General features: G+C 39.3%; 1 protein-coding gene across 1 annotated transcript; it reads left to right on the forward strand.

Moving 5' to 3' along the window:
• Window positions 1-2,695: 2,695 nt before the first annotated feature.
• Window positions 2,696-14,535, forward strand: LOC140933723 (uncharacterized). Its single transcript, XM_073383341.1, has 12 exons — window positions 2,696-2,853; window positions 4,282-4,382; window positions 4,913-5,445; window positions 5,715-5,871; window positions 6,671-6,889; window positions 7,054-7,128; window positions 8,370-8,669; window positions 9,168-9,296; window positions 10,709-10,933; window positions 11,817-11,986; window positions 12,742-12,850; window positions 13,636-14,535. The coding sequence occupies exons 2-12, from the start codon at window positions 4,292-4,294 to the stop codon at window positions 13,848-13,850; spliced, it is 2,223 nt and encodes a 740-aa protein (XP_073239442.1). The 5' UTR covers window positions 2,696-2,853; window positions 4,282-4,291; the 3' UTR covers window positions 13,851-14,535.
• The last annotated feature ends 6,703 nt before the right edge of the window (window positions 14,536-21,238 follow it).

Here is a 21,238-nt window from a genome sequence, read left to right on the forward strand (position 1 = left end):
TTCCTACATCTCAGCTAGGAAGATCCTAGTAGTAGGAAGTTCCTATTGATAGGGACAAGTACAACCCTTTGTATGAAAACTGAATACTGGGATGATCCGCCTTGTAGGATCTTCCTGGTGCTAGGATCTTCCTCTCTCTATGTAAACAGCCGCTAGCTTTCTTCTCCCCAAACGACCTTGCATTGAGCCACAAAAGTAATAAGAGGGACTGTTCAAATCACCAAGGTGTGGCTCTATAATTTGGGCTGAGTGACATCCTTCTTCATGAAGGTAATTGGAGTTTTTACAACTACAGTACGTATTTCAAGACCAACGAGCGAGCTTTTAGCACGATCAATTCAGTAAGAAAAATAAGAAAAAAGTAAATTACATACATGTGTAAAATTGGGATCAGCTCCATAGGATTCAGTTCTGAGCTCAAAAATTGCGTATGTCACTTAATAAACCTCGTTGCCCACAAAATTTTGCATAAACATGTTCCTTCAATTTCTCTTCCCCATTTGAAATAATAAAAAAAATGGTTGTGCAAACTTTTGGGGCAGATAAGTCCGTGTATGATGTGAGATGCGCAAATGGCGAACACTGAATAATATCACCTTGTCAAGTTCGTATTCGCCATCTTCACATTCCCCATAATTCGCCTTGTTTACCCCTCCCCCTCCCCCCCCCAAACGTTTGCAGGAGCACTGTCTTCAACTTCTCTTGTGACAACTGTAATAACCGGGGGAAATTAAAAACCAAGGCTATGCAAATTTTGTGGGCAAACAAAATGAGACAAGATTGGAAATACGCAAATGGTGAATACTGGACACTGATATTATTTTGTCAAAAACTCGTATGGACTTTTGGATCGTCAGAAAATGATGTCCAACTGTTATTAAAACTAGGTCCATTCGCTGGTCTTCGCTTTCGAGAGTTTTAGAGCCATAACTTAAAAGTACATTACCCATTACCCATTACCCATTCACTCTAGTTGGACATTTCCAACCAGTGCTTCTACAGTCATATCTAGGATCTGAGATAGTGTGATATTAGAACGTTTGAATTTGGGCCAAGGCCAAACGTCAAACGTTTCATGAGACAATGTAATTATACTTTTGGTAGACCTAAATTAAATTAAGTTCGTCTGTCGGATCAGACGTCGAACCAATGGAAGCTTCGAACCAATCAGACACACATTTCTAAAGTGAGACTGAACATGTTGGTCGATCCAAACTCAACAGACTGGCTTAACTTGAGACAGACTGAGTTGAATTTTTTATGAATTTAATCCGCCCAGCTCAGTTCGCCTCATGAAGAGTTTGACTTTTGACCATGGCCTTACTCTTTTGATTGAGAACCAAAATCAACTGTAGAAAAAATCGTTCGAAATAACCAAACTCGTACATATGAAGACATGATACGGTGTATCAGTTAAGGGGGAGGGAATTTTTCCCTTGACCAAGCAGTTTTCAAAGTCGGGAACTCCATTAGTGACATTCGACTTCAGAACCAACAGCTTTCCTACCAGTTTTTGGCTTACCTTCAATCATTTCTCTTTAATGTATGAAAAGCCACCAAAAATGAAAGAAAAACTTAAAACTATTGAATGAACGAAATCTGTTAGAATTTTCCACACGGCAAACATTGACTCTCATCATAGCTCACAGTCGACTTAAGCCGAAAAAAGATTTCTGTTCATTTCAACCTTAATAGTCAAATACTTACGTGAAGCCAAAAGAAAACTGCATCATATATTTCAATACTTCAAGGTCACAAACTAGACAAACTTCCTAGTGATCTGTTGATGCCCATTGGTGTCTCACTTGTCATTTTACTAGAGCATATGCTTGTGTCGCACTAGGGCTATTTATAGCAGGACGGAGCGAATTATTTTTCTTTGTTTCGAAAGTGTTTGTTTTTTTGCAGGCAGATAATCCTTTTCTCTTTTTGAATGAAAAATTTTAACCCTTTGTATCAAAAGGCTGCTAAAAGACTAAAAGAGATATTGCCCTGTTTTCAGGTCGTCTAAATTAATATTTCGCGGGTTCGTGGTAACCTTTGTTCTCATATAAAATGAGTACATATTAAAATAGTAACATATCGAACAGACCAGTGACATAAAGTCAGCGATCATTTAAGATGTTTATCCTGTCCAAAAATTTAAGCCAGTTCCCTTGAAATTCTATTGTCCTTAAAATCAAAACTGCACTGCTACATGCTTGAACACCTAATTCTCCACTGGCAAATACTTGCATGATAGAATGACTGTCATGATAGTTCAGATTTTTATAACGATCAATACTTCCTTAATCTTTACTAGAGTGTTTAGTCTCACGTGTTCTCCGCCTTCCTGTTTTCCAGTTGAGGACCGGGTATGCTAATATCGCAGTCAAGAGGAACTAACTGATGACGTAGAAAACGGAATTATTGAAGAGAAAGTATTGGCTTTGTAAATGAAATTCCGCTTAAGTTCAACATATTAATAGCTCTGTATACCTCTTGTGATTTAATTTTACTGCACCAAGTATTTGTTTCATTCCCGTTAAGTGAATCATAGAAGCGATCATTTCCTTTAGAAACTGGAAAACCATCAAGGCATGGAACGCAAGGAAAGTGATGCAGCAATGATGTCACAAAACAGGTTAGGAACCATTTAATAGTTTGGGTACTTTCCCGTGGGGGAGGTCAATTGGAACAAATTCAACTCTAGAAAGTGAAATATGTTAGTATTTGAAAAGGTTGAAACACTGCAGGATAACGCATGCATGACGTTTGACTTGGGAAATTTCCAAAGGATGCAATCCTGCTTATTTTCCCAACAGTGTGTCGAACGGAGACTAAAAATTCACAGTTGAAAGGTTGAACGAACGGGTAAGTTCACGCTAAATCTCGCTTCATATTCTAAAATACACAAACTGCATCTTGCACCGCCTGGATAGACACATGCTTCCTCTCACGCACGAGCTTTCGATTTCTGACTGCTCTGAAATTCTGAGACTTGTCTACAACCAAACGAAAGAACGGCTAAAAACCGAGAACCTCAAATCAAACGAAAGGATCTTTTATCCGCCGTTACACAATAATGCCAAATTGAACTTCCTTTGAATTAATATTATTATTATAAATCTTCAATTCAGACGATCAGTTTTGGTTTGACGAGCGCCAAGTAGTGAGTTCCTGTTCAGAACGCTAGGCAAACTTGGGCAGTGGTTTATTAAAACGTTTCAGGAGTCTACGAATGTCTTAACGCTGTTGTTCATTATGTAACTTAAAAGCAAGATGCGTAGGCATGCTAAAAAAATCGATTTTTTTTTCGAGAAAAAAGAGCAAACTACGCAAGCTTTTAGTTTCCTTTGCTTCAACTCGGCGCTAAATAGGTTTAAGTTTCCTCTCACATCAGTCTCTTACGAAGTCGTCAAAGGGCTTGATCTCTTGCAAGCGTTAAGGTCTGACACGATTATCAAAACTACATTTTAAAAATTATCAACGACAAAAACCATCCGTGCATAGAACCTTGAGTACATCATACAGTATCGTAAGTGGACCAGCAAATGGAACAGCGAAGTCAATGCGTAGTAAATCTGTCAGTTGAGTATCGTAGCTTTAAACTCATCGGCAGACTCACATTTATCTAACTTTCTAGCCTTCTAAAACAGCCAGTTCAGTTAGGCTAAAATGACCGATTCGCGACCCATTTCCTTCGAGTGATCAATCATTATTAGCTAAGTTTAGCTGACTCTCTGCGCATGCATGATTGTCTAAATCAGACAACTTCTTAATCCTGAGCATTCACAACTAACATCATTGTAACATCCGAAGTCTCAGACTTGCTTTCTTTTCTTTTATACCCAAAAACTGAAAAATTCAAAGTACTATACTGAACTCTCTGTCATGGCCGGAAAGAATAACCGTCTGACTGAGTTAATAATAACCTAGCTAGTCTGCAGAGAAGGAACTTTTTTGAGAGTGCCAAGGGATGGAGAGCTCATTATTTCCAGCCTATGTAGAGACCTCCCCTCCCCTCAGGAAAAATCAGAAAAATCCCCCTCTCCGATTTTTCCAGAGGGGAGGGAAGGAGGATCTATACACAGGCTAATTATTTCCGGCCAAATTGAACCAAAGGTGGTATACAGTTTATATTCACATTTCTTCTTGGTCTTGCCGATTACCTTTTAGGCATGTCATCACTTATTAACTTACTAACTCATTACTTCATCTTTCTTGCCATACATCATTCTGTCTCTCTCACTCCCTCCCTTCTTCCTTCCTAACTTCCTCCCTTCTTACTTGACCCACCAGGCGAACTGAAATGTGGAACAATCAGCAGGGTACCCCACAGTACCCTCATTGGGCAGATCCTGAGGGGATTGTAAGAGAAATGATGGAGACTGCCGCATTAGGTAACCTACACGTCCTTTGTTTTTGTTTTTTGTTTCTTTTTAAACGATAACTATCGTCTTGGTTACTTGGTTTATTAAGGACTTAAGTCTAATCTGACTTCATCGGCCCCGTGATAAACGGCGTTAAGCATGAGGCTGTATAAAACTCACAGATAATTTTGTTGCAGCTAAAAGCTATCCATTAGGGAATTCAGTTTTAACTTAAAAATGATTAGTTTTAAGCGAATGAGGCCTACGTATGTATGTATAATGATTCGGTTGTAAATGTGCTCTTCTGATTACAGAAAGATTACGCACTATAGGATTTCTTGTAGGCAATAGCAAGAGATCGTGATTATAGTCTTCTTCGGCCTATCCGCACCACCAAAATTATTTATTTATTTATTTATTTACCAGATAGGTCAGTCGCTCAATAATGAGCATTTTCTACCGAATGGACAAAATGTGAAAGTTTAAGTCGCTCAGGTGGTGCATTCAATGAAATTTGACTGAGTGAATTCCTCTCAACTGGTGAATGTCTTCTATTGCAGGTTCTTCCACCCATCCTATGGATCCTTGCATGTCTTACTCGCCAACCGCGGGCTATCTGCAAGGTCTAACAGTCGGTGGAACCTTTGATGAACACACTACTGGTCCACCAAGTAGTGAGCAGCAGCCGATGTTGCGGCCTCCTCTCTGTTATACGCCTCCAGACAGCGTTACAAGTGCAACTACACCATCTCCAAGTGGAGCCCAAACTGATGCAAATACGAGCAGCCATCAAGAGAGCAACTTCGATTGTACTTCTCTCCTCGTTCAAAGTCCAGACCCTACTACCTCGATTATGGCATTGCCGTCCTCCCAGACCCCTCTGTGGGACGGAGTGAAATCCCTAAGCCCCAGTGCTCCTGTTCATGGGCATGGCGCAGCTTCAAGGTTTGCGTCGCAGCGTCCTAAGGTCATCTCTGCCCAGTGCAGTCAAGCGAGCATAGAGATCCTTAATCCAAAGGATGAATACGACAAGATACAGAAAAAACACGGACCCAGGGGAAAATATTCAGAACAGAGGATACAAAATGGAACGGTAAGGGCTGACTATTCCTTAGTAAGTAAGCAAACTCACAAAATGGGGCTTTTGATACATAAGTCAATCAAAACCTGACAAGCCCTTGAAAAGAAGGAAGATTGGATTCGAAAGTCACAGCGCAGCATCAGTATTATAAGTCAAGAGAGAAAAGACCGTGATCTTTCCTAATCAGCTTGATAGGCGACGTCATCGATATTTTAATAGGCTCCAAACTAGAGAGGAACGAGTCTAGTTGATGTTGTTGCTGTTTTCTTGTATTTTCAAAGGTTGAAATGAGAATAAAAACCTGTCTGCAGTTAAAACACCTGGAGGTGTACGTGCAGCGTGAGCTCGAGGCTGAGAAAAAGCTTACACAGAAAGATCCCAGCGCATACGGAGTGGGACCAACAAGACTTCCCAAGCTACAGACTAAGCAACTATCCAGTGAGTTTATTCACCGCTGGTTTTCTATCAGTTTTTGGTTACATTTTTCTGTTGAGATTTATCCCGAGTGAGGTTCTCCCTTATTTGGCCTAAGAGGGTATGTGTCGTTGAACAGGGTATGGCTTTCAGGGTGACTTGAGTCTAAACAGGGTCAGGAGCCACCAACTTTTAAAAGGGTATAAAATTGCACTTTAAAGGTCATTAAGCGTCTTGAACAGGTTGTCTGTTTGAACAAAAAAGAGCTCCATTTCCGCTAAATCATGTCATCCCTTACAAACGATAGAGGCGTGTGTGGCCGGATTCGGAGGTCCGGGGTTTAAGCCTCGCCCATCCCGTTGTTTCCATAGAAAAGAAACTTTACTCCACTTCGTCTCTCTTCACCTAGCTTTATAAATGGGTACCGGCGACATACTGCTGGCGGGTAACCCTGCGATGGAGTAGCATCCTGTCCAGGGGGGAGTAGCATTACTCTAAGGTCTTCATGCAAATGAAACCGGAATAAGCTCCGGCCGTTTGGGCCTTTAGCTCGGGTGCACCTTTACCTTTACTTTTACCTAACAAACGATCGGGATAATTCATGTCCAACTATTTATATCAGTTTCTGGCTCATTAAAATGGCGCTTGGACTGATCTTCCGAAACTGTTTGAGAATACCATATTTGAACGTTGAAGATCTTATTATAGGGACTAAAACCTCATGATTCTCCTTTGAATGTGTCGTAATGGCTACCTGTAAACAGTGTATGTAAACTATGTGTATGCATGTTAAAGTTATCAGTAACTTAAAATTATCTTTTAGGGAGCGATTTAACACTGGAACTCTTCACGTACATTTGCAAGTTCGATCTGGACTGCGTGTACAAGACGCCAGACAACAAAGAAGTCTACAAGCTAGAGAAATCCAAAGGCACGGAGTATAATCGATTCCAACTCAAGGTTTACCTTCAGTTTGCCGGTGGATCTTCCGTGGTTCTGTACCCATATGAATTTGTTCTCAAGAGTAGCAAGACGGGGAGAAGTGAGTAAAAAGTGCTAGAATGACGAAGTCAATACGTTAATTATATCATATTATGATTCTGAATTCACGTGTACCCCAATTCATGCACCTTAGGCTAAGGAAACTATACTACCACGGGTGGTGTTTACTAACGTTTGAATGCTTTGCCTCCTTCTTTTTGAAAGCAGCGACCACACCCAACCCAAGTACCTCTGCATCTCGCCCTTTATCAGCAGGACCATCACAGCAAGTTCCATCAGGTATTAAAGCACATCAGTCAAAATATCGATTTGTTGAGAAAAAAATATCAAGAAATCTAAGTAAACGTGTCCTTTAAAAGGGAAGGTATTGGAGTCCTGGACAATTGCAGTTAGCTATAAGAGAATACAAATCCCGTAAGAGCGAGACGAGTGGCCCTTTTAAGTAAAAGGGAGGACTCGGTTCTACACAAAAAGGGTATAGCACCGACCTTGAGTCAGTGTCCACGAGATTTTGCTAGTTAGCGTAATGGTTGTAGGCATAAGATGCGAGGCGAACGACCCGAGTAAAAGTTCGTCGCCTTTACTTTCCAGATTTATCTTTTGCACGAGTTCTCGATTTTTACGTTTAACCGTAACTGTCATTTAGAAGGGCGATGGTCTTCAAGAAAGGGAGGTCACTGATTAAGATTATGAACGGGACTGAACCAAAGGTACTGCTTTCTAGGCTAGACACTCACTTTTGGCAGAACTTAGAAATGGTAGTCCAGTCTCTAGCAAGTGAATTGTAAAAACAGCGATCATTCGTCAAAATAGTATATCCTGCTAAATACAGTGAAACTGAGATAAAGCCCAATTTTTTCCTCAAAATTCAATGCAGGAAGTCTCTCTGAGAAATTCACGACTACTACGCAGAACGATAAGCCACCTTCCCTATGTCTGGCGTTGATTTTTATAACAGCTTTTAATTAATTATGCAGTTTTTTCTTTTCTAGCACAGGTTAGAGTTACTTAAGCTTCACTGAAAAACAAACCTCAAGATTTACCTTGAATAAGCGCCCAAAATTTCGTCTTTTGCGTCTCCAAACGGTGGTTGCCGATTCACCTTCATACATCTCAGATGGGAGAAAACAGACAGGCAAACCAACAAACAAAAACAGGCGCGGATCTAGGAAAAATACTGACCGATTTCCTAGACGAGGGTCGAAGTCGCAAGCTTCTAGGGGGGTCCGGGGGCAAGCTCCACCTTGAAATATTTTGGATTTCTAAGTCATTCAGCCAGTCATTGGCCATTGGCCAGTTCCCTTTTCCATGGATGAAGCCTTGCAAATCGGCGGATTATTTCATCTCTTGATTTCAACTTGGAAAGTTTTTTGTTGTTATTAAAAATATATTTATCATGACAAATCTGACCGATTTCCGTAGAACGGTTTAAAAAGCTTGGCATTTCTTTCTCAAGGATACAGCGCCACAGTTCCTTTTCACACTTAGTAATCCATCTGTCGTTGGTTAATTCTCTCTAGATACTCTCTACTCCAGACTAATGTGCCAACAGCTTGAAGCTGAGTTTGCAAAGATCAAAACTGTCGAATGTGAGCAGATACGGACGAAAAACCACGACATTGCTTACTACATCAAGAGAAAACATGACGAAAGCGAGTTTGAGGAAGGAGATGTTGTAGGGTTCTTTGTCAGCGCCACGGGAGAAACTGTCATCGATCTTTTGACAAGTGAAAACGCAGGTGACGCGAGATTGGCTGGTGTCATCAGTCGATCTGCTTATTTGGTAGGAAACACGGAACGGAACGACAGTGAAAGAAATGGTAGGGATATTGCGATTCTTTATTTAATGATTTAGTTATGCTAGAACTGGGATAGCAAACCTCACTCTTCAGATAGACGTGGAGGAGGAGTCATTAGAAATTAAAGTGTAACATGCAAAATGCTCTGTCAAGATTTTAACCCTGGGTAGCGTTGATTATTTACTGGCCAATTCTACCAACTGGAGGGACAATATCCACGACGGGATTAGCCTAGTCGTTAGAGCGCTTTACTGCAAAGCGGGAGGTCTCAGGATCGATTCCCGGGGCCGGATCAATACTCATGGTCTTACAAAAACTTAGAAATTAAGACACTGCCTTTGCCCTGTAAACGGCTTGACATTCACGTGGCTCGGATGAACACGTAAAATGGCAGTCCCGTCTCCAGTATGAGACGGAAACTATAGTGTCCTCAGTTAGTACTTTTGTGCTAAATACATTGACACTCAAATAAAGTGCGTATTTTTATATCCATCTGAGGTATCTTGTTTTGCCTCTTAGATGCTGATCTTGTGTGTATTATTGGAGAGATCGAGGTCAAAGTAGTTGGCAAAGTCAGAACTGGCGAATGTATTTACACCTGTCCCAGTGACAAATTCCCAGGCACGGCAACAACTCAGCGACACCGCGGTAACTACCTCATTTATGGTCTATTGTTTCGTCTTACTATTGTTGTCAATGTCACAGATGCGCAACTCTGAGAAAAGTCGAGTAAGATTGAAGATGATTAAATTGGTGGGATCGTCACGGTTCTCGTACAGTATCAAAAGAGGGCACACTTCCTTGTTGCACCCCGTTACTGTTAGTACTCACTTCGACTTATCTACCACAACCCACCAGAGAATTCCAATTAGGGAGCCAAAGCAACGACAACGGCGACGGCAACGAAAACGACGATAAATGGGTTTTCAAACTACGGAATACCTAGCCTGCGAGCGAGCTCTCCTGGACGCTCTGGCGGCGGGGCGGGAAAAGGAAGGAGAACTTGCTACTACGTCTCTTGGAATTTTGAATTCCACCTCCAGTTCCCCAGTGGCTCTCCCTCGACTGAACTGTCAGATTTCCACCAATAAGCGCTAAGCGGAAACGAGCGCGAATGTAAACAAACATTGAAAAATACGTGCCAAGGGTAATGACGTCATTACTAATGTCATCTTCGCCAATCAGCATTTCGCATCGATTTTTTCGATGCAGATATTCAAATTACAGAGACGTAGTTGCAAGCTCTCCTTCCCTTTCCAGCCCCGCCGCCAGAGCGCCTTGAAGAGCTTGCTCGCAGGATACCGAATACCAGGCTATGTTATCTGGATTTTAAATTCAATAAACAACAAAAATTTGCAACGCCTTGCAACACAAACAGTTCCAAAGTAAGGATTACACAACTCTCCGACAGCTCTGAACAAAGGGAGTCAGTAGCCTGTGTAGCAGGCGCTTGGAAGTAGTGGGCGCCAGAAAGAACGAGCGCGCGAGAGGGAGACACGCGAGGGGACGCCTAATTTGTTCCATAACCAAACTTTCAACGTCCAAGCACTCGAACTCAAATGTTGGGCACTCGACAGGAATTGTGACAAATGGGTAGCAAATGTTTTCTAGTTTTTGAAATACTTTTTGTAGGAACCAAAAAAAATGCTACATACCTGAAAACGTTAACTTAGTAGAGGCGACTACTTACTCGGCGCCTTCGCAGAAAGCCCCTTTTCTCAACTTTTCAACAGAATTTCTCTCTCCAATGACAACCGAAGCTATTACCTATTCGCTTGTTGTATTTAGACATTCTCTGCCTTTGATTTCGCAAGGTTTCATTGAATATAACTGAGGACTAAATCCGCTAGGCCTCAAATAAGAGTAGTAAATGAGATTCCTCGAAATCATGCACCAAAAGCATGACGTCATTGAATATCTAGAGATGGCTATGGCCTAGAATGCTTGACTTGGGTGGATCTGCCAGCTAAGCCTTGTGAACGATTTTGGGAGCAAAATTCTTAGAATACTGAGAATAACTAACGAAAAGGGATTGCTGATTTATGTGTTCGTGTTGCTAGTAAACCACCGACAGACTCTGCTTGGTTACTCACTGGGTGAGTCGTCCAGCACTGGAGTATCCAAGGTCGACTGCCTGGTATCCCTGGTACTGAGTGTCAGTGCTAAGGACAGGTTAAGAGAGCTGGATCATCTAAATCTGTGTATCAACCAAGTGAGGGAAAGTATGGAGATGCATATTGATAATGTCGGTCACAGGATCGCAAGTATGCAGCGAGGCTGGAGAGGTATGAAACGGCGAAAAGGCCGGTCAGTACTGTAACTTAGGGACTTTAAGATCCAACGACGCGACGGCAACGAGAATGTCGCTTAAAAAGGAAATTTGCGTTCTTTTAGTCTTTACAGCGATTATTCCTACTTTGTAAAATGTAGGCGAACCCTCCGGAAGCTGAATTTCAAGTTATCATATTCAAGCTCAGAAAGAGAAATAAAATTTCGTCGTTGCTTGTTTACGTCCTCCTTAAAACGCGAAATTAGACATTTTCACGTCGAAGTTGTGCAAACCAAAAACAGGAAAGAAATGTACAAAAAAAGCGTGATGCGCGTGCAAAGTTGTTGTTTTGCTTATTAAACCTTAAGTTTTTTTTTGACGTTCTCGTTGCCGTCCGCGTCGTTGGATCTTAAAGTCCCTATTAACCACAATGACGACAACAACGACAATACCAAAAAACAATTGGTTTTATGAGTCGAGCAAAACAACAGCTCTGCACCTGTATCACGCTTTTCCTAGTAATACATTTCTTTGACGTCTCGTGCACGACTACGGCGACGAGCTGCAGCAATTATTTTATGTACTCCTTGTATATACCTGGCGTAAAGCTATTCATCTTTTTAGACTCAATAATATTTTGTTATCTAAAACGAACAGCTTGGATTACTGGCAATTTTACCTTATTGGAATGAAGTAGATACTGAAATCCACGTAATAAGAAAATCATCTAGAAATCATGCAGAAGCGTCTTTTAGTAGCTTAGGCCACTAATAATCAGTCCGTTTTTCAAATAGTGCTGAATGCTTTTTCTCTGTTTTTCTTTTTCCAGTTTAACAACCTCTTTGTTCTTTTGATGAGTTTGATACTGATATATTGCTCGTATTTTTTATTTTTTTCAGGTTTATGGAAGAAATTGTTGGGTATTTTCCTCTTTCTTGTAGCAGTGTCGCTTGTTTGTGGATTGATGCTACCACCAAATTCTCCCTACGTTAAAAAGAAGTGCAGAGAAGGAAGCATCGGAAGCAACCATTACTTTACTTTCAAGTATTATCCTGATGATGGCTCAGAAGTAAGACGTCATTGGCTAACTTAGAAACAAAAAGGGAACTGGAACCGAAATGCGTCCCGCAATTGTTTCTGGGATAGTTACTGGGGACGCGCCGGTCAGCTATTGGCCAATTTTTTTCATGCCTGTCCCTATTAACAGTCCCAGAAGTCCTTGCAACAGTCATCTCAGCCTTGTTTCCATGACGTTTCTAAAGAGGCGAATTCTGTGTAGAAAAATGGCCAGTCGTATCCAGTACCCAGATCCAACTCGGTCTCTTTTTCCTTGCCGTTAATTAAAGTCACAGATTTCATAGCTATTTTCTTGGTCAGGAGTTAGTTGTGTTTGCTACCGGAATATGAACTGGCTACTTTTTTTTTTCTCGTCGCCTTTTTCTAGAAATTCTCTGAAAATCTTCAGATCATTCGACATTTCCTTTTTGTTATTAAAGAATGCATCACCCCTTAGTCGGTTACCACAAAGAATCTTCCCTCCGCCGCAATTATTCCGAACCACAAACGAATAAAGTTCAAATACAGAGATTAAAAGGAGGAAATCGTGAAGTCCAACGCTGCTCGATATGATCACTCGCGTTACATAACCTAAAATACGCAGCTCGGTTCCCGGATGTAGTGGCTGCATCGATTCTACGAGTCGGTGTTTTAGTTCTCATGAAAACAATCCCGTCCATTATGGGCTCCTGGCATGGAATAATAGTATTGTCATCTTTCATCTCTTTTGTTTTGAGTGAAATATTTTCTTGTTTTCTATTTTTAAAGGAAGGGATACCAGTGAGGGGGTTGGAGTTCAGGTGGAAAGTACTTAAAAAGAAGTTAAATTTGGACTTCGACGAAATACAGCCTAATCAAACCAAATATGATTCTAAAGGTAATTACTTTCAGAAAAAAAAATAAGAATATAATTCCACACAGTACGACATGAATCCCGAGAGTTCTTGCGTAATCGCTGTCCGCATAGCCAAGGGTATATATTCAGCAGATGCATTAGCATGTTCTGGGCATTATTAAGATGGTGGAGTACGGCGCAAAGTCAGAGAGCGGAGAAAAAATAAGGAGGAAGAGAGGGAGAAGGAGAGAGGAGGAAACTCCCTACCCACACCCCCTCGCAGTTTTCCTTCCCACATCTCTTTGCGCGGTTCACAAAATCTGAACCCCTGGAACAGCTTGGGTAGGAATCAATCCTGGAATTTCTGAAAACTGATAACAGTAAAAAAGACTTTGCTCAGTGGAAAACGTTTCAGCAGTCACAAGAGCGTAGAAATGTTTCAGCCCTTTTCTCAGAATTTTAATCCATTGGTACAATATTCAAAGCTGTCTAATTTCCCACTTCTTTAATCCTGTTAATGTACTTTTCAACTAGTTTAAGTTTTTTTCTTTTAAGGTAAATGACAACTAATAGCAGAGCATATAGTTCTTCTGTCGTTAAGTAAACTGAAACACAAATCTTGTCTTTGTCAAGACTTAAAAGCCTGCGACTGACTTACGAGGTTTGCGTTAAAATGACATGGCGGATTTTCGTTTTTCGTACTTTTCGTTTCGCGTTGCCTGCCGAAATTTATTTACAGATAAAAACTGAAATAGAGCTGGATTGCTGAAAATAAAACTGTAAAATAAACTAACAATTCAAGTGCTGTTATTATTTTGTTGTTTCAGGTTTTAAATACTATATGAACCAGAAACGCTGTGAAACTGGAGGAATACGATCTATCGCGTCGTGGTTAGATCCCACGCCAACAGTACCGCATGTTAACGTACTTGCGGTAGACAAAAACTGCACAAAGGTTTTTTACCACAACAAAAAGAGAGGGAGCTGGTCCAAATATAAGAAAAATACGGTGGGCGAGCTTAAATGCTACCCGCCGCATTGAATCTTCAGCCGTTTCCTCAGAATGGTTTCACAGGCTCAAACGTCTCTGAACTTTATTCTTTTTCATTTGGTCTGTGTATTTCGTTTACATACCCCTAGTGAAATGAAAACAAGTACTAGGTGCCTTAACTTTGTTTTTGCAATGTTCTCTCCCTTGACGGCGGTCAAAAAGTGCGAAGGCTATCTTTTCTCATTAAGTGAAATCAGTAAAAACAGGAGCCTATGATGGGTTCCTGGTAAAAATATTGCTGTTGAAGAAATGGCTAGCCTTGATTATTCTGCGCGGCACTAAATTTATGTTGAAGGTTGATTTTGAAGATGGGTAATTTTTAGCCAATTGTTTTTTCAATTGGCTCCGTGTCGACCACGCGGTAAAGTTTGGGCAAGGAAATATGACCTGTTATTTGGCGGACTAGAGAAAAATAGAGAAAATCATTTGTATTTGACGAAACTGGACCATCCAGCTGAAGGCATCTAGGTTTGCAAACCTGGGAATAAGTATTTGTATATACGATGTCACTCGTGTAAAAAAGTTTGTATAAAAGGGGGTTAGCAAGTTCCTGATTTTGAAAATCAGCCACTATGTAATAAACTAGTAGTAATCTCGGATTAGGAAGTGCTTTCGAACCTTTTTCGGTTTAATGTCAAATGTGACATTATTTCCTAATAAAATAATGTGATACGGACAGTGTGAGGTTTTGATGAACCACAATGGGTTACGCACAATTGCATAGAAGAACGATTACTCGATTCTTTTAGTTTTAGACAATAAAAGGTCAGCTTACTGCTGTAAATATGACAACAGCGACAGCTCAAACATTTGTACGGCGACGAAATGCAGTGAACTGCAGACAGAGACAAGTTTCGTCCGGGGAACTCGACGCCGAAGATGTCGTTTCTACGCGTCTTAGCCTGAGTGATGCAAAACGTTCTGAGACTTTGACAAAAAGTTGCCACGAATCCTTTAAAAAACATTGTACACGACAACTTACCAGCCGTAACCGAAATCAAAAGAGAAGCAGCCTAGATCGTCGTTGATTTTGCCTTTGGCAATGAATTCAAGCGTGCGCAGTACGTCATAGCTTGGCGATGACACATGTATGACATTATAAATTCAATATTGCGACGAAAACGGCACAAATATGTGACCAACCAAAGGAATGTGAAGAATCTGGCAGAAAATGGCTCTACATGTTCGGTAGCCGCGCTACGAAATTGGCAACCGCGCCTTGAAGAATAGGTAGGCTAAGCGTTCTTCGAACGCAAAAAGGTCACGTTTGTACCATTGAGTGAAACCATGCAAAACTCATGAAAAGTAACCAGGTTATATAAAAAGCGACACAAATTGACTATAATGAAAAGGTTTGCTTGGTCTGTTATACTTCTGTTCATTATCCTACGGAATACGTTCCTTGTTCTACCAACCTAACTCAGCGCTCACTCAGCAGGGTTCTATCTAGGATTTATCATTTTGTCCCGAGTGGCCGAAGGCCAGGAGCTTCCTAGGGGGTCCGGAATTTTTTTTAGATGAATATGCGCTGAGATGCAATCTGGTGCATTTTGAGACACAATTTTGAGAAATGTTACAGTGTGTGCACTGACCTCGTCGCGTCTGGATGATTTTTCCGATATAGTTAACTTATATACTGTAAGGATAGCAATATTTTTTGGGGGAAGCTGGGCATTTTTTTGAGGGGAAAGCTTTTACCGCTCAAATACCCTAGAAAGAACCCTGCTCATTTCCCCTGACTGTCCTGAGGTCGGAAGCGGGTGGGGAGGGTGACCTTGTGAACAACGTCGTGGGGGTGGGGGGGGGGGGGGAATCTGGAAAATGGTTTCTCTGACGACGAACCCTGTTTTGGTCGAAAACTAGTGGGAAACATTCCCCAAGGTTCCTTAATAGGTCTACCACTGTCATTTGTAAATATCCGTGGAGACATGTTTTTATTTTTGCTTACAATGTCGTAAATGCAACGTGCGCTGTTATTACTGGTCAAGTCAAATTTTGTTGGCCAAAGGTGCCAACGATACGTACACTTAGTAGACTTTCAAAAAGTTGAGTAAATTTACAGCATACTCAGGAAACAACAGTAGCTAGCCTTGAAACTGAACCCGACTTCACTTTGTGGCCTCGCTGTGAACTACGTGACCAGATCCTGTCACTGGCTAACTTTGAGGGTCAATAAAGATAAGTTTCGAAGATATGTTTTTCGCAGTTTTATTTTCAATTAATTTTACCTATTTTTATTATTATACCGGCTTTGTAGATTTACAAAATGAATTTTGGTATTTTCACGAATTTAAAATTTCATGGAGGGTTCATTTTTTCATTTTAGAAAACTAATGCGGTGAGTTCCATTAACAATCCAAAGGAAACCTCTAGATCATAGAGTCGGTGCATGTGTGGAATAGACAATTAACCAATACACAGATTTTGTTGTTTTTATCACAGACATAAGCAAATTCTTGGGCGACATTTACTAAGGCATAGAACATCGATTGAAGTTATTTTATGGCGTCTCCAAATAATGAAGTGATGGTGTTATAGGCTAAACAAGAGTTTAGTTCTGGTAAAACACGTCTACGATGGACAGTGGAAAAGAGCTATGACAATTAAATGATATATTCACGCTGTTGTGTTATTTGAAATATAAAAGAATAAGTAAGCTTTAAGTATCGCAGTGTGTTTTCGAGTATATAGTATTGTTAAATCATTATTGTCTTCCATAATGTGTTTTTTTAGATACCACTTAAATTTATTATCGTTATTTTCGTCAAAAAGGATTAAGAAAAAATAATAAAAAAAGCTACGCCCACGTGCACGCCACCTCAAAGGAAACAAACGTGCTTTAAAAATTCATCTAATGGACGCACTTTTAACAATGTTCATCGCTACAGGTAGGCAGTATTTTAGTTCTGAAAAATTTATAAATCGGTCATTTAGGCTCACGGTAGAACTGACGGAATAATCGCGTGATTGTCTATCCACCTACATGTTTTGGCGGAAAAGGATGTAGAAGTACGAACTAGTTATCACGGTTAACAGGAAGAGGACATCGCGGTCATTTCTGCCAAAAAGGTTTTCATAAGAATCAAACATCACGAATGAAAAGGTACTAAACAGGCGCACCCAACGAGAATATACTTCAAAACCACTTAAACATAGCATTGTTGAACGTATTTTAGTATTTAAACGGTAGATATAGCCATATTTTATCCCCTAAAAATTTTTTATCTTTTCGGATTTCCTAGCTGAAAGTCTAGTGATCCGAAAATTATAGGGATCAAAACTTACCTTTTCGAAAATTTCAGCCAGAAAAAAGGCTCCCGAAAATTCTAGGTGACCTTTTTAGGGTAAAAGTCCGTTAAAAATGGGCAATTATACCATTTTTGGGGGGTTCGAAAATCTTAGGAGAGGCGGGCAAGCAAGAAATTTAACAACAAATGTTCCGAAAATTCTAGATCTCAAATCGTCTTCCGAACAGATATTTTCCAAAAATTGTCTTTGGGTGCCCCTGACTAAATACAGCGTTTATTTTGTCATCTCTTGTACCATCATCATACTGACGGATTCAAGTTCCCTAATTTAAAAGATACTCTTTCCTATTGTTAAAACGAGTGCTGCTAAAGTTTATGAAATCCTGTCCAGTATGTTCTTAATTCTTGAACACTGTTCTCTTTAAGTTTCAATTTTATATGTTGCCGGCAAAAGGATTAAGTCATGATTTAAAGACATTCTTTCGCACTTTATGTTCGGTTTTTAGATGCGATTTATCGGAAAAACGGTTACAACGGCAAAGAACTTATTATAAAAAGTTAAGTTAAACAGAATAGCTTTTAGCCCAGGATAATGAACATTCTCCAACGTTTTAAAATACAGTTTGACAACATTCTTAGATAGATTATCTTAATATTATCTCAATATATTTATGAAGTGAAGTATGGAAGAAGGAAGACTGTAGTCTTTTTTTCAACTCACCGAACCGTGACCTGAGTCACTTGTTTTGAAATTTCAAAACCATATAATATTTCTACATCTCTGCCGCATAAGTTTATTTAAAGTCTCCCTCAACTCCTTTGTCTGACTGAGACCTTGGAGTGAAAATCCTTTTTTTAGGCTTAACAATCCAACAGTGACACCGGCTTTCTTTTGTTGTGTAAGCGTACGCTTTAATGTAACGCTTTAATGCAACATGATGTCGTTTTGGACTTTTCTGTTTGCACTTTATTTACTTCATGATCGTTGGTTCAAGGTAAGTACGATGTAACTTCGTTGTAACTCTTACACAGCTTGTGTTATGCCCGGACCGCAAGTGTTGTATTTTCTCACGAAAACATTACCAGCGATGGATGGATTTAACTGCAATCATTCCCTTTATCTGTACGAAGAGGAACGTTTCCCCTTTTGTCGGTACAGTGCTGTTGATTGCCGGAAACAATTTAGCTTGAGGCTAGACCCTCAATTTTCAATTTATTTCAAAGAAACGCATATAAAAAGAACGCTTTGACGGCAAACCGGTTAAAACTGTGGCTTAAAAATGATTCATTGACCGCTTGAGGGGCTCAATTTTCGTTTAAAAACACGGCACAAACATCAATTTTTTTCAAAATAATTTCTGATCAAAATAATGGTGGATTGTAGATTAAAAAACACAACGGTAAGTCCACAAAGAATTTATTACGTTGAAGGGAATTTGCACAAGTTATATATTAAGTGAAAAATGAACAGTTATGTAGTGATGTCGGTGTGTAAATCTGTCATAAAACCCTTACGATGTTATTTGTTTCGTTCTTACAAACAAAGAAGTTTCAGTCTGTTTCAATTTTAGAGACAAAATAATGCTTTGAAATTAACGTCACACATTTATTTTCTAGGATAGTGATCTTTGGGCAGCTACGATTGGACTAAATATAATGGAGACGAAAGGAATTTATCCTAAACATACTAGTCTGGAAAGATTATCCATCGAAAGTAAAATTAATTTGGGATTACCGAGTCTGTAACTGCAAGTTTATCTGGACAATTAAAAGTGAGTGTAAATTAAACGGGGTTGATTAGTAATATAAATGTTTAATTATTTTTTACCGAAAAAAAAAAATCTTTGACTCAATGGGCTTGGTACTTATTAGTAATGCAAACTCTGCCGCTTGTTAAATGTGTCATCTTGCCAATTAAGATAAACGTGTTCGTGTGGAAAAGAAATAATATTCTACTAAACAAATTTCCTCACGTTTAGAAATTCTAATCAAAGTCTAGATCTATTTGTCAAGTGAAGAGGAAATAAATTTTTTTGGCTGAGTTTTAACGTCTATTTTCTCTGATTTCTTGATAAATGAAACATGTAAAAACAAACCAAAATAAATTTTTTTCAACTACCGATTATCGCCTAATTTCTCTCTCATACATAATTGTTGCTTATCTTATGATAGCCTGCGAGCAAGCTGTAGTCTCCTATCTGGGCAAACGAAGTGAACCTCGCGAGAACGCGCGAGCGAGGGGCCTAGGCGTTCTCGAGAGACTCGCTTCACTCGCCCAAATAGGAGAGCTTGCTCGCAGGCTAGTCTTATGACATTGGCATTGACAAAGATTTCAAGTATTTTTTTTTCTGTTTTTAAAAAGACGAGTATTTGTCCAACCTTATCTCAATTTTGAATAGAGGGGGGCCCTGGGCATAGCCTACCGTTTCTGTTTTAAAATACAAATTTTTGTGATAAAGGACTCAAAATGTTACTTGAATAAACGATTATCGTCTGATAACATTTTCTACTGTAGCTCTTTCTTATCTAACGTTGCTTTGCCTCAATTAAGATGAGTGCCACTCATCTTAATATTAGAAACTTTTTATAAAGTATCTATTCTTCATCTTCTTCTTCTCATTATTATTATCATACTTGATAAATAATAGTAATATTACTATTAATAATGATAATAATAATATTAACAAGTGACTTGAAGTGGCTAGGCTGAGAGACTACTCTCCGTTAAGTTAGTTTTCATTTTTTTTTAAAGCAGTCACCTCAAGTCTCCACTGTCCCTGAAATTTTCCTAATACGGCGAGAAATGACTGAGAAGTATAACTCAAAATTTTCTGGAATCAAAGATTATAAGACGGAATCCATTAGGAAACAGAGTAATTTTAATTTTCAGTGGACGGAAACCTCGTACCAGAGTATTTTAAGCCATAACGCATTCTTTTTCACACTTTCCAAGGGCTATGGATGCAATTAGTTATCTGTAATAACACCAACGACAATTTCCTACAGGAGCCCGAGAAAATACATTTCAAATTTCACAGGAATTAAGAAAACACAGTCAGGTAAAATCGTCATGCGTAAGATTTCATTTTGTGAAGTTTGAGGCTTTTGAAGTTTGTTTACTCTGGCTCCAAGAAGATCCTTTTCTTCGGAGTTATTTCCTACAACCTATCACATTTATAGCCCTTGAAAAGTGTGAAAAAGAATGCACTATGCTTGAAATTATTCTGGTACAAGGTTTTTTTCCACTGAAAATTAAAATTACTCAATTTCCTGATAGATTTCATCATAATCTGTCATCTTTTTCAAACATGGCGTTACCTATTTCCAAACTTGCACGACTCCATTGTGAATTGACAGGGTCCGCAAATCTACTATTTTTCCTCTCCTGTTTTTTCTACTTTATTTTTCCAGTAACGAACATAAAAACAAAGCAACCCCAAATTTGTCTTCAATTTGTAATAATTACTCACTACTAACACTGTTAAATATACTGACGCTACATGCTTATTCAGTACCGAATATTAAGAAAGAGGAATTTTATTTTTGCATTGATTAAAAAAAAGTTGAATGTTGCACAAATGAATTAGTTATTTTTTTATTCCGTTCTTTAAATGACATGCTTCAACCTTTAGTATCCATTTTGGTTCCTTACTTTCATCAGTTTTAAACTGCCGCTTTATTTTTCAGAATAGCCTTGATAAAAATAAGGATTAGATCCGGTAGCGCTTAAGAATTGCTAACATTTCTGCTCAAAAGAAAAATGTCTTGAGTGAAAAGCAAGCTTGGTTATCTGCATTCTGGAATAATCTTATGACGTCATTAATGCTTCTCTATAATTTTCTTCCTGACTGAGGACAAAATCACTGTAAGGACTTTGTATATTAGCGCGATAAAGCACGGCAGGCTGTTTTAGAAAAGCCCTGGATGTCAAACCGACCACTTTTTAAAAATGTGATAAAATCTTGGACATCGTTAATTGAATGAGTAGTACTGTACAAAATGGACTTCATACTTGATGTCCTGGAAAATGGTCCTTAAAATAAAATTAAAACAACAACAACAATAATAACAACACAAAACAAAGAGTGATTTGAACATCGAACCGCCGAAAATTAATCAAGCCATACAGAA

The sequence above is a fragment of the Porites lutea genome, chromosome 4 (assembly GCF_958299795.1).
Source record: "Porites lutea chromosome 4, jaPorLute2.1, whole genome shotgun sequence".
In the NCBI taxonomy this organism is placed as follows: Eukaryota; Metazoa; Cnidaria; class Anthozoa; order Scleractinia; family Poritidae; genus Porites; species Porites lutea.